The 12,893-nt window shown below is 37.3% G+C and overlaps 1 protein-coding gene across 1 annotated transcript; it reads right to left on the bottom strand.

Moving 5' to 3' along the window:
* Positions 1-10,310: 10,310 nt before the first annotated feature.
* On the bottom strand, positions 10,311-11,612 carry LOC309628910 (tripartite motif-containing protein 14-like). The gene has a single exon (XM_082392463.1). It carries the CDS (start codon positions 11,528-11,530, stop codon positions 11,090-11,092), a length of 441 nt encoding a protein of 146 aa, XP_082248589.1. The 5' UTR covers positions 11,531-11,612; the 3' UTR covers positions 10,311-11,089.
* Positions 11,613-12,893: the final 1,281 nt, after the last annotated feature.

Raw genomic sequence — 12,893 nt, 5'->3', positions numbered from 1 at the left:
CCAAGCCCCTGACCTCCCTACTTCACACAGGCATCTTCAGAGTCCACTTGAGGTTTTCACTCTCCCTGGCTCTGGTTTGTTTAAAGCAGTCACCATCTGTCTAAAGTCCATCCCAAGGTGTTTGCAAGGCTCTCTTAATTGCCTCACTTGGGCCCTGACTGCACACTCCTAGGAGCTCATTCAGCTGCCTTGGGACCTACAGCTAAAACTGGACACAACTCCATCTCTCTGCCCTGAACTGTTCCTGGCAGAAGAGTCTTTGGTTCAGATCTGGGATGGTAATTTATAGCAGAGGAGAACCCCTGGGTTTGCTGCTCCTTGTGAGAGCACAGGCCCCCCGGCTTCCCACATGCTTAGCTGGTGGCTCTGTACGCCTTACCTTATGGAGATTTCAGTGAGATTCTCTTTCCATGTTGTCTTTAGTTTCTAGCAAGCACATTACCCTTACTCTCAGCCTCCCTGTGTCTACGTGAATTTCTAGAAATTCAGGGGGTGATCTGAAATCCCTCTTATGTCCAGACCTCCTGATCATGCTGCCATCTTTCTTGCTCCCTTATCCATGTTTCAGTGTGGTAGGACATCTTTATAGGTTGCCATTCACACACTCAGTTGTCAAATAGAACCCCAGTTTCTTCTAGTTCTGAAACCCCATAACTACATGAGGAATATCTGGAATATCTCCCCCTCCTTTAGTTGAATCATTGACAGGGGGCAGTATACATGTCTCTTGCACTTTCTTCTGCTTCCTCAGAACTCTACACCAGAATTTCTCAAGACCCCCACTATCAACACTTTGGCTGGATAACTCTTTGCTGTGTGTATGGAAGACCTGTGCATTATAGGATGCTTAGCAGCATTCTTGGCTTTTGCCCACTAGATGATAGCAGGACATCCCCAGTTTGACAACCAAATGTCTCCAGATATTGCCAAATGTCCTCTGGGAGAGGCAAAACCACCCTCCACTGAGAACCACTGCTCAACACTGACTTCCACTAGTACACAGGCCTTTTGTATATATGTAATATGGATTGAGGAGGGAAGATGGGAACCTGCTCTGTCTATTAAAATCTCTACACACTGGACTGTCTCATCACTCAGTGGTATCATTTGAAACCTAGCACTTAAAAAGATCTGGCGATTCTCTTTTCTCAGCAGTGGACTGTGTTCACAGATATACACTTCCATTTAACTTCAAGATCAGTAACGGACAACACACGGCCCAGAAAACCAGGCTAAGAGCACCAGCAGTTAATACTTCACATGCTATCTTGCCCAGGCCCTGGCACATAGGCTTTGCGACTCAAAAGAAAGAGATATACATTGTAATTGTTTATGCCCCATTGAGGATTATAATAGCCTTGTTTAGTCTGGATGTTGCTGCCTTCCTAAAGTATGATCCTTAAATTCCCAAGTCTAAAATTATAGCATTAAAATGTTAGATAAAATGTGTATCCTTTGAAAACTTCCTCAAGGAATTCACATCCTGTCGACCCCTTTAGTCACCACTCTTTTATAACTTAATTCACAAAACGTCTTTAAAAAGGTGACCAGGCTCATTGCTTTCCCTTCCTTACTTCCTTTCACTTCTTGACCCATTGCAATATAACTTCTTTTCACACTACCCCACAAAAATTGTTGTTATTAAGACCACCACCTACAATATCCAACATACACTCTACTGGCCTTATCTTCATGTTTCTTGGCCTCCCCATGACACTTTATATTATGACCAGTCTGACTTTCCATGAGCGACCCAACATCAAGCTCTTCTGTAATAACGACTGTATTAATTCCTTCTCATTTTCTTTTCAGTGCTGATGTTGCCCAGTTTTCTTCTCTCAGAGACTCTCTCTTGTCTTGTTTGGAGTACTCTGCCTGTGGCAGGCATCCCTTGGTGGTTCTATGATGGATATCTTCCCCTCTTTCTTCCAGACTGACTCCCAATTCTATCTTGCTCCATGCCCTAAGCAGCTGACCTATAGGGACTATATCAATGAGCTCCCGTGTACTCTGGCTTCTTCTGACCAGGTTTGGTTAATGGGGATCACCAGCAAGAGTTCAGGGAGAGAGAAGAGAATCAGGTCAGGCTATTCATTCCCTCCCTGTGAGGTCTCCTCAAGCTGGCTCTGTCCCTCGACAGATGGTCACTGTTTCTCTCATGGTGACCTGCATTCCTTATATATCGTTACATCTAGCTTTAGGTGACCTTTAACTTCTTTCATCCATTTAGGTCTAGAAGTTGTGATAGTGTTATTGTTATTAGTCACAGATTCCTGCAATATCCTTTTGGTTTTCTTTGATCCTCCCTACACTTTTGTAATCCATCTCTTTGTAATGCATCCTCCAGGAATTATTCTAATTATTATTGAGTGTGTCTTTGGTTTCCTGTTGGGACTCTGAATGATATGTTCACCAATATACTATCATGGTTCTGTCCTTTTTTCCAAGGTCACAACACATACACACGATTTTCTCCTGGACTTATATAGGCTGTGTACTCCATAGGAACTTCAAATTCAATGTGTCTAAAACTGAATCTATTATCTTTCTCCCTCCCCAAAGTCACACTCCTGGAAGCCAACTGACTCATTCTCACAAGTCATATTAATTTAATCACTAGATCTTACTGAAGTGGCCCTCAATCTGTTCTACTTTCCATCTTTACCACCTCTCTCTTAGGTTAGGCATTATAGCATTTCCCATTTAAACTCTGAAACTAAACTTTTAACTAGTTTGCCACTTACCTGGCTCACTACCAGTAAAATCTGTCTTCCTCTCTAGTAGTGTGAACTATCCTATCTTGCAAAGCTGACCCAAAAACTTTTCTAAGGTACTCTATCATCAAAATAATAAAACTTCAATTAACTTTACAAGTATTTTTCTTGTTAACTTCAACTATAATTATCTTACTACTCATCTTTTAACATGATTGCCCTGTAGTCTCATGTCCATCCACCAAGTCCTTCCCCCCTTAATTTCTGAAAATGCCAAATTCACATTCCTCTGAACATGTCATATTATTTTATTTCTCCATGCTTTAGCATACGTTGTATTCATTAATATCTCCTCATGTTCTATTTATTCATATATTGACTCTTCCTCTGTGAAGACTTCCTGATCTCAATCAACTTTACTACGCATTCCCTTGTAGTATGTAGAATGTAATAAACAAGGTAATATACTTAAAATATTTACATTATTTTTTACATGTTGCTAAACTTAAACTCCTCAAAAGTAGAGACTATTTAAAAATATCACTTCAGGTTTAATGAAATTGAAACTACCTTATCAGAAATTATTGATCCATCGCATTGTTTACTCTTTTCACATAAAGAACATATTTTTAAAAGTAAAAGTGCTACGTTTAATTTTTAAATAAATTATATTTGAGGGTATTATCTTTAAGCGATTCTCCAGACTAAGTAATCACAACCAAAATGGCAACCTTATTTTCCTCTTAGACAACGGGAAATTTTTGGCTGCATGCCAGAGAAAAAAATCAGTATCATAGGCATAATGGTTCCTTAAATTTTTTTTCTCTCTCTATTCTGGCTACACCTATACTATAAAATGTTACATGTAAATGTAATCATAATTCACTTGCCTAGGGACATCCAGTCCCACCAACTTAAGGGTTACATTTCTATAAATTCAAGTTCTTATTAAATTAGAACCAGAATCAGTACTATTTAGACACATATTTTGCCTGATTTTAGTTACTAGATTAAGCTTAACTTCCACCCATTATTGACTATCAATAAATGAAAGCTTTTTGCAGTTTTAAAGTATTCCTGAGTTTCATAAATCTTGCAAACTTTGTTAATTCTCAGACAAGCTGCTAATCAAGATATTAAACATAATTGATTCAAGCTAGCATTTGTTTTTGCAGTTAAAGTATAAACAGAAAATAATTTGTGAGTAGTAAGCACACATCACACAGATTAATATAATTATTTACAACTAAAATACAATACTGTTCTCTAAGGTGGCAAATAACATTAATTAGAATGTAATCCTGTGTTATACAGATATTTACAACCACTTCTTTAAAATTATCCTCTATTAATTTCATAGAAGACATATTTCAAGTGATTCTAAACTTGAAGTTTAGGAAGCCGTTTATAAGTTTTCTTCAGAGAAGATTCATGATTCCTCCTGACAAGCATTTAACTGTAAATCATAAACTGAAAAACTGTAAAATTTCAAGGAAGTCTTATACAAAGGTATTCTTTTATCACAAAACCTTAATTAATAACTGCATGAAAATGAAATTTAAGAATTAATTATGCAAACCTTGAAGGAAGAGCGTCAGACTTTTTTATTTTTTTGCAAACAAAGCATCAAGAGTCTTGGCTGGAAATTATATAGTGAAAAGCACCATCAAACAAGCAAATTAAAAACTGCTTGAAGCTCTCTCAAGGTTACGTTCTAATATCCTTGAAAGGAGACACTTGAAAAAATATAAGATCTTCTGAAATTGACAGTCTGTGTTACTCTATTAACCTACTAAATAGACAGATGAAAACATTTGCACAGAAAGTGTTTTAAAACCTGTTATATCAAAACAAATGTATATACTATGAAGTGCAATTCAACATTTTCATGATTTAAAAAAAATAATAATAAAACAAGAGACTTCCAAAATATTGGACACCCAGGACCAAATCTCCAGAAGTAGGATATAGAGTGGTTTTAGAGGGAGGATCCGGCAGTCACACTCCCAAGAGTCTCAGTCTCACCACCCACTAACATTAATTGTGAGCCTCACTTTCCATACCTCATGCCAGAATAACTCATGAAGACTTTGGCAGTCAGCTGAGACAGTGAATGTAAAACACAGAGCCCAGTCAATTCTTTTTGTTTTGTTTAGTTTTGTTTTTGTTTTGTTTTGTTTTTTTAACATCCTTATTGGAGCATAATTGCTTTACAATGGTGTGTTAGTTTCTGCTTTATAACAAAGTGAATCAGCTATACATATACATATATCCCCATATCTCCTCCTTCTTGCGTCTCCCTCCCACCCTCCCTATCCCACTCTTATGCTCATTATTATTGTAGCAATGGTAGATGTGATTGTGGTGGTGTTTCCTTATCTAGAGTCAGAGATTCCCCTGTGCCCTTAGGGGTCTTTTGGTGAAAAGTTTAAGTACGGATACACATAAACGTTAGATATCTCTCCAAATACTTTATTCACTTTCCTGTGGTCATATGTTACATTTTCACACCGCTGATCTCCATCACTTAAGAAGCATTTCCCACCATCTCAATCTTTGAAACCCTACATGTTTTACATTTAGGTTCTCTTTCTTTCTTGACTTCTTCCCTAATTATATGAGGTAAAAGTAACTTCTCCTTCCTCTACTGCAGGCATGATGTTTCATTTACATTTTTTGAGCACTTACAATTATCTAGAAATAAGCAGTCTCATTTTCTCCTAACAAACAGCCTAATGAAGTTGAATATTATTATTATTACCATTTTTCAGATGAAGAAATTTAGGGTTACATAGGTTATATTTAGTGCCCAAAGTCACCAGCAAGGAAGTAGCTAAAAAGTGGCTGAGACAGGTCCAACCTCCTACCACATTCACTTTCCAGAATCACTCTTCTCTAATGTCTCAGTCTCAGATATGCCACTAACAGACCATCTTGGGTTGCCACTGATCCTATCCATGACTTATTTCCCTTACTAAATTATGAGCTCCTAGTAGTCCACAATTCTTCTGCTTGTTGTTATCTAAAACAATAAGGCCAATCAGGAACCACAGATAGGGGAAAAAATTGCTTCTTATCTGATCTTGCTGAACACAAGAAACACACTCTCAAGGGAAACATGCATGGAGAGATTTCAAGACTATAAAGATTCAGAGTATTAACTTTCAGAAGCTATGCCAAAGAAATCTGAATCTTTGGCATGTCACTATTGATGACACATGTGACCCACATGACACATTGACCCACATTTCATAGGGTCATAAGATAAATAGTAACCTGAACCACTTGCTTCCAAAGCTTTTGTTTCCTCTGAAGGTTGACATGGTATGTTGTATGAAATCCCAGGTCCCGTTATACCTACTGCAATCAGTACTGCAATTAAAGGGGACTAGCACCTGAAGGAATTGATCAGACAGATGCAAACCTATTTTCTCCACTTTCTATAAATTCAAAACAATAAAATAGCAGAGTAAATATATTGCACATGCACACACACACAAAAACCTGACACTTCCTAACAGGAAGAGTTCATTAAGATACAAATCAAAAGATAAACAAGGTTTTATACAAATGAAAAATGTTTAAGAAGCCATTTGTAAGAATAAAATAAACATTACTTCTAGTCAACAGTGTCTACTTCCTTCATATTTTACACATTCAGTAGTTCAACACAGGACTGACATAATGCTTTGCGCTTTCAGTTTTGTCAGTAAGATCAAGATATCAATGGCAAGTTAACATAATGGTTAAGATCAGCATTTACTAGCTGCATGAGAGGAGGCCTTTGATTTGCCTGGACAAATTCAATAACAACTCATTAGGTGTAACTATGACGTATTACTTTGTTTCTTCGAAGGTAATGCCTCAATGTTTGCCCTATGAAATAAAGTGAATGATTTCATGCAATCTTAGATTTGAAGTGCATCTTAAATATCATTGTAGAAAGTGCTTTAGTGGCTCTAGTAAAGGATTCCCAGAGTCTGAAGACAAAGTCAGATAAAGGTTATCCTCGGAAACTGAAAGTTATAAAGATCATAACATTTTAATATCATATTTAATTAAATGTATTAAGCACATACCATGTGACTTACATGTCCTCGTATTGATTGTCCTCATTAATGGATTCTATTATTATTTAGTGAGATATCTTCGTTGCAAGTGACAGAAAAACCTAAGCTTACTTAAGCAAAAAAAGAGAACTATATTGTGAAAAAATGAGGGAGGGTGACAGTCTTAATTAAAGCCAAACAGGATTGCAGATGGACCTCAGATATTGACTAAAACTGGGAAATGTAAACTATTAATCATTTTTCTATCAATGATCTTTCTCTTTGCATAGTTTCATTATTCTTCTCTTATTCTTTATCCATATAGGATATTATGACCACATCCCAGCTCCTAATTTTACATGTTAAATGTTGTCTATAAGCAAGAGTCACTTGCTATCTCATTACCAATTCCAAAAGCCAAAAGAAAAAAGAGAATCTAGTTGACATCAACTGTGTCATGTGTTCAATCCAATCTAATCATCGATGCTTCGGAGGCAACTTTAATGTCATTATATGTCTACCATGAATTACTTGTGGTAAATACGGGCAATACTATTATGAATTTGAAAGATAACCCAAACTATATTAAACTATATTAATCCACCTACAGTTGTAACCTATCCAAAGAGCCAAGACATTCTACCCAATCCAATTAAAGAGGTCAAACCCTGCTAAGTTTCCTGGAAAACTATAAACCACTCAATTCTTTTTCAGTGTGTCTGAGGCAGTCTCTCTATTTCAAAACAGAAAAGCTGTGGCCTGCATGAAGCTTAAAAAAAGAAGTTTATACATTAAAGATGAGACCATGCTAAGCAGCTTTGTCTAAGAGAGAATGGCCATCATGAATATTCAAGTAACTAAACAGGTGTCTTCTGTAGTTTAATGCGGATAATGAGAATTTACCCCATCCTGAATGAAATATTTCTTAAGACCACCCAGCTGTCTTTACTTTCATGAACACCTCACAGTCATATAACTTACAAGTTCAATTTCCCTGGTAGCTTTATATAACAAAAATATTGACCTGGATCATAGACACAAGGTATCTCATCACTAGCAAAGTACTGTCCCAACAGTAAACAAATCTCCATCTAATTTACAAATGAGTAATATATTGTTTATCATGACCCAGTGCTTTAAAAAATGATCACCTTCGAATCAACCAATTCCTAAAACATTGCTCATTTCAAGTAAAAGTAAATATTCAATCACAGAAAAAGAAAAACACACATTCTTAAGAAATGTCTCGTATCTAGCTGATCCAGACCAATCATAATGACTTAACATTTACTGAAGTTGGAAAAATTACTCTCTTATAATGACAAACTCTCAAAAGAACCCAGATGATTTAAGGTATCATATTTCAACAGGTGACTAAGTCTAATATTTATTGACAAGATATCTAAGTGAAAATTCTTGTAGCAAAGACACTCATACAAATAAGGTACCAAGTGTGTGTTATAATGAAAGCTCTATGGGATTAAAAATGACTAACTCAAAATTGCACCACACCTACTTGAAATGTTAATAAATTGCTTTTGAAAAAACAATTACTTTGCAACTGTACAAGTGCTCATACATTATATGGAATCTACTTTTGAGCAGCTGAAAAAGAAAGATGTTAGTTGTGATTGAAATGGTAGTTCCAATTTATTCTCTTCACTAATGTTGAGATTTGACTTTAGCATGGTTAATGATGATTATAAACAAGGGATTTAAAAGGTCATCAGGTGAAAAAGTCCAATCAGGGAACTTCAGAATGCTTTACATTAGTGGTTTTCAATTGTTCTTTAATTGCAGAACCTTTTTTTTTTGTTTAAAGTATAGGTCAAACACAATATGTAAAACTAATATAATCAGAGTATGTTCTGACTAATATGAAGGATGAAAAGCATAAGCCCACCCTATTGAACCCTTCTCTCTCCATGCAAGCTTTCAGTTACCTTCTTAAAACTCTAAAGCCCTGTGGAACACAGTTTACAAACCACTGTTGAAATTAATGTTTCTTCTTACAGCTTCCATGATTTTCCACAACAAATTCCAAACACATCAATGCCAACATTTGCAGTATTTTACACGAGTTGCATCCTACTTTCTGGAGTATATTTTTTCTAAACTGCTCCTTGATTTGTGATAATTTAGTTTCCTCCCATGGGATGGTTTATAGCTACCTGGTAACTGCTGTCTTTTCATATACTTTTCACCATCATGAACAACCAGATCCAGGCTAGAACTTCTTTTTCTTCACTTGTAACTGAGCAGAGTGTTTATACAGGTTGAGGAAGATAACGGTGACTTACCAACGTGCCTGTTAACTGTTTCTTTTTCCTGGAAAACTTTTTCATCTTTTCAGGACGTTCTGAAAAACATCACTATTGATTAATTCAGTTTACTACATCCACATGATACAGTATTTGGGGCCACAATATTATGACAGTATCTTTAGCATTATAGCAATGTTGTGTTCTCTCTTTCATGTTCTTTGTTTGAAAAATAATGTCAGCAAACAAGATGGTAACGCCACATTTATTGTAGTTACTGACTTACCTAAATTCCTATTAAAAATACTCATAAATATTCCCCCCACATCTACTTATAATGATCATGTTTATTTACTGGCTATCATTGATAATGTATGAAATTTAACTGAATATTCTCCAGAACTGTGCAGGAAAAGGGATATAGGCTAGAAGAGGAAAAAGAAGAAGGTGGAGGAGGAGGAGCAGAGAGTGTTGTTTACAGCCTATTTTATTTCTTTAAAAAATGCATTAAATATTACAGAACGAGACGACAAGCCAGAGAGAGAAAATATTTGCAAAAGATACATCTGATAAAGGACTGTAGTCCAAAATGTACAAATATACTTGAATTTTGACAATAAGGTAATAAACAACAATTTTTAAAAGGACCAAAGACTTTAACAGACATCTCACCAAAGAAGATATAGAGATGGAAAATAAACATATGGAAAGATGCTCAACATCATATGTCATCAGGGAAATGCAAATTAAAACAACAGTGAGATACCACTACTCACCTATTACAATGGCCAAAATCAACAACACTGACAACACCGAATCCTGGCTAGGATGTTGAGCAAAATGAATTCTCATTCATTTCTGGTAGGAATGCAAAATGGTACAGCCATTTACTTTGGAAGGCAGTTTGGCAGTTTCTTACAAAACTAAACATACTTTTACCATAATCCATGAATCACTCTACAGTTGTTACCCTTAAACAACATGGGTTTGAACTGTGTGGGTCCACTTATACACAGACTATTTTCAATAAATATATTGAAATAATTTTTGGAGATTTGTGACAATTTGAAAAAACTCACAGGTGAACTGTGCAGCCTAAAAATATTGAAAATATTAAGAAATAGGTAGGCATGAATGCATAAAATATATGTAGATATTAGTCTATCCTTACATAGGCATAAGGTGAGTAATATTTAATATATTAACAAATCATTAATTATTTTTATTAATTTATTATTATTTATTATTAATAATTAATTATTAATATTAATAATATATTAATAAAATTAATAATGTGTTAGTTTTCTTACTGTTTTATAACTTTGCTTTCAAAGAACTACATTATCTTACAGGATGCCTCTCTCTCTGGTAATTGGAGAAACTACTTATCCTATCATCACAGATAAGTGGTTTTTTAAAAAATGTAACAATGTTTCCAATACTTTATTATGAATATGACAGTAATACTGTATGCCATAAAAATTTTATAACGATTTATTCATTGGTGTATAGGCTAAGCTATCATGAAGCAATCATATCGCTGCTTCTTCATTATCAATGTATGAATCATTATGCCTGTATATAAATTTTTTGCATACATTATCTTTTCATTTTTTATGTCTAATGTTACTAATTTATATAACATTTACAGTGTTTTGTATCATAAAATACAATATTGATGTAGGTGCTGACAGAAGGGTTTGTTTTATAAACAGACAATGTAAACTTATGGTTTCAATAAATACAGTACACTACTGTAAATGTATTTTCTCTTCCTTATGATTTTTTAATAACATTTTATTTTCTCTAGCTTACTTTATTGTAAGAATACAGTATATAACACGTATAATACAAAATTTGTGTTAATTGACTATTTACTTTATCGGTAAGGCTCCGGTCAAGAGTAGGCTATTAGTACCTAGGAGAGGAACTGTTCAAAGCACAGGGCATGACTGGTAGTGGAGAGGATGGGAATGCTTACAGAGGCGGCAGTAGACCAGCCACGTCCGGATCGGGTGAGGCCAGAGCCGCGGAGAGCCTAGGGCGGCCACTCAGGTGTCGGCCCCTAGGGCAGTCGGGAGATGCTGATGACCCCTTCCCAGAGCCGCAGGGTCGGGTAGAGCAGCTCCTGGAAGGCGGCACGGAAGGTGTGCAGGTGGGTCATGCCGCCCGTCACGTCGTAAAAGGTGAAGACGCCGACCTCGTAGTCCAGGAAGACGCCGAGCCGGTCGGGGTCGTCGCGGGGCCGCAGACGGCTGCGCTGGCCGTCGTGGAAGGCCCAGTACTCGAGGTCATATAGTTCGAGGCACCAGGACTGGCGATTGCAGCCCAAGCGGGCGGCGGCCGAGGCCCCACGGCGCCGCAGGGAGCCGTAGGCCGCGCCCACCCACCAGCCGACGGCCGCCTCCCGCACGTCCACTTCCCAATAGTGGCGGCCGGCGTCGAAGCAGTCGCGGCCCAGCACCTGCCACAGCGCGTCGAAATACAGCCCGGGCGTGGACCCCATTGCTGCCAAGGTGACCGCAACGCACCTTCTGGTGGTCTGCCGAGAGGCGCAGGCGCGCGTGCAACGTGTCTGGCTCCAGCGCGGGCGTGTGCGCGTCTGCGAAGGGCGGGGACACAGGGCCACGCCCGATGGGCGGGGCCAGTGCCAGTGCCCCTGCCCCGCCCGCCCCCGGGAAACCGACCCTGCTCTACCCGCTGTCCCGCAAGTGTTTAGGGTAGAATACAGGGAAACACGGAAATCACAAGTGGGGCGGCGGCTGGGGAGCACAGGCAGGAGAGAACATTTTAGTGCACACCCGTTGTACAGCTTGAATTTTGTACCATGGAATTTGTTGCCAATTTCTAAAAATTTAATAAAAAATAATCCTATCACTGTTTAAAAAAAAAAAAAGAGTAGGCTATTACTTAAGTTTTGGGGGAGTCAAAACTTATACATGAATTTTCAGCTGTGTGTGGGGTCAGTGCCCCTAACCCCTGCATTGTTCAAGGGTCAACTGTACTTGGTATTTACCCAAATAGGTTGAAACTTATGTCCATATAAAAACCTTCACATAGATATATTCATAATTGTCAGAACTTTGAAGCAACCAAGATGTCCTTCAATAGGCAAATGGAAAAATATATTGTGATACATCCAGACAATGGAATATTATTCAGCACTAAAAATAAATGAGCTATCAAGCCATGAATAAAGATGGAAGAAATTTAAATACATACCACTAAGTAAAAGAAGCCAATCTGAAAAGGCTACATACTTTATAACTCCAACTATAACATTCTTGGAAAGGGAAAAATGATGGAGAGAGTAAAAAGATAAGTGGTTGCCAGAGGTTGCAGGGGGAGTGAAAAATAAGAAAGCACAGGGATTTTTAGGGCAGTGAAACTATTCTGTACTACTACTAGAATGGTGGATATATGTCATTATAAATTCCTGCAAACGCATAGAATGCACCACACCAAGAATGAACCTCAATGTAAACTATGGACTTGGAATAATAACAATGTGTCATTGGAGGTTCACCGACTGTAACAAATGTACCACTCTGGTGGGGGATGTCAAGAGTGAGGAAGGTTGTGTGTGTGTGGCGACAGGGTTATTTGGGAACCCCAAGGTTATTTGGGAACCCTTTGGACATTTTGCTCAATTTTGCTGTGAACCTAAAACTGTTCTAAAACATAAAGTTTATTAATTTAGAAAGTATTATTATGTAAATTTACTTTTTTATATACCTCACAGGTCTGTTGTGTGAACCAAAGGGTCTGATGAATTTGAAAATACTTCAAATAAGTCTACCCTAGTCTTCTCCAACTTGCAGTTTTTTGTTATAGATTTCCTTGTTACTCCAGACTAAACATAATCAAAA

Source organism: Balaenoptera borealis, assembly GCF_965194805.1.
Source record: "Balaenoptera borealis genome assembly, chromosome: 5".
Classification (NCBI taxonomy): domain Eukaryota; kingdom Metazoa; phylum Chordata; class Mammalia; order Artiodactyla; family Balaenopteridae; genus Balaenoptera; species Balaenoptera borealis.
This window is presented reverse-complemented; position numbering and strand designations above follow the sequence as displayed.

What these genes read in the sequence shown, in the direction of transcription:
- LOC309628910 (XM_082392463.1), bottom strand. Translation starts at nt 11,530, where the DNA reads ATGGGGTCCACGCCCGGGCTGTATTTCGACGCGCTGTGGCAGGTGCTG.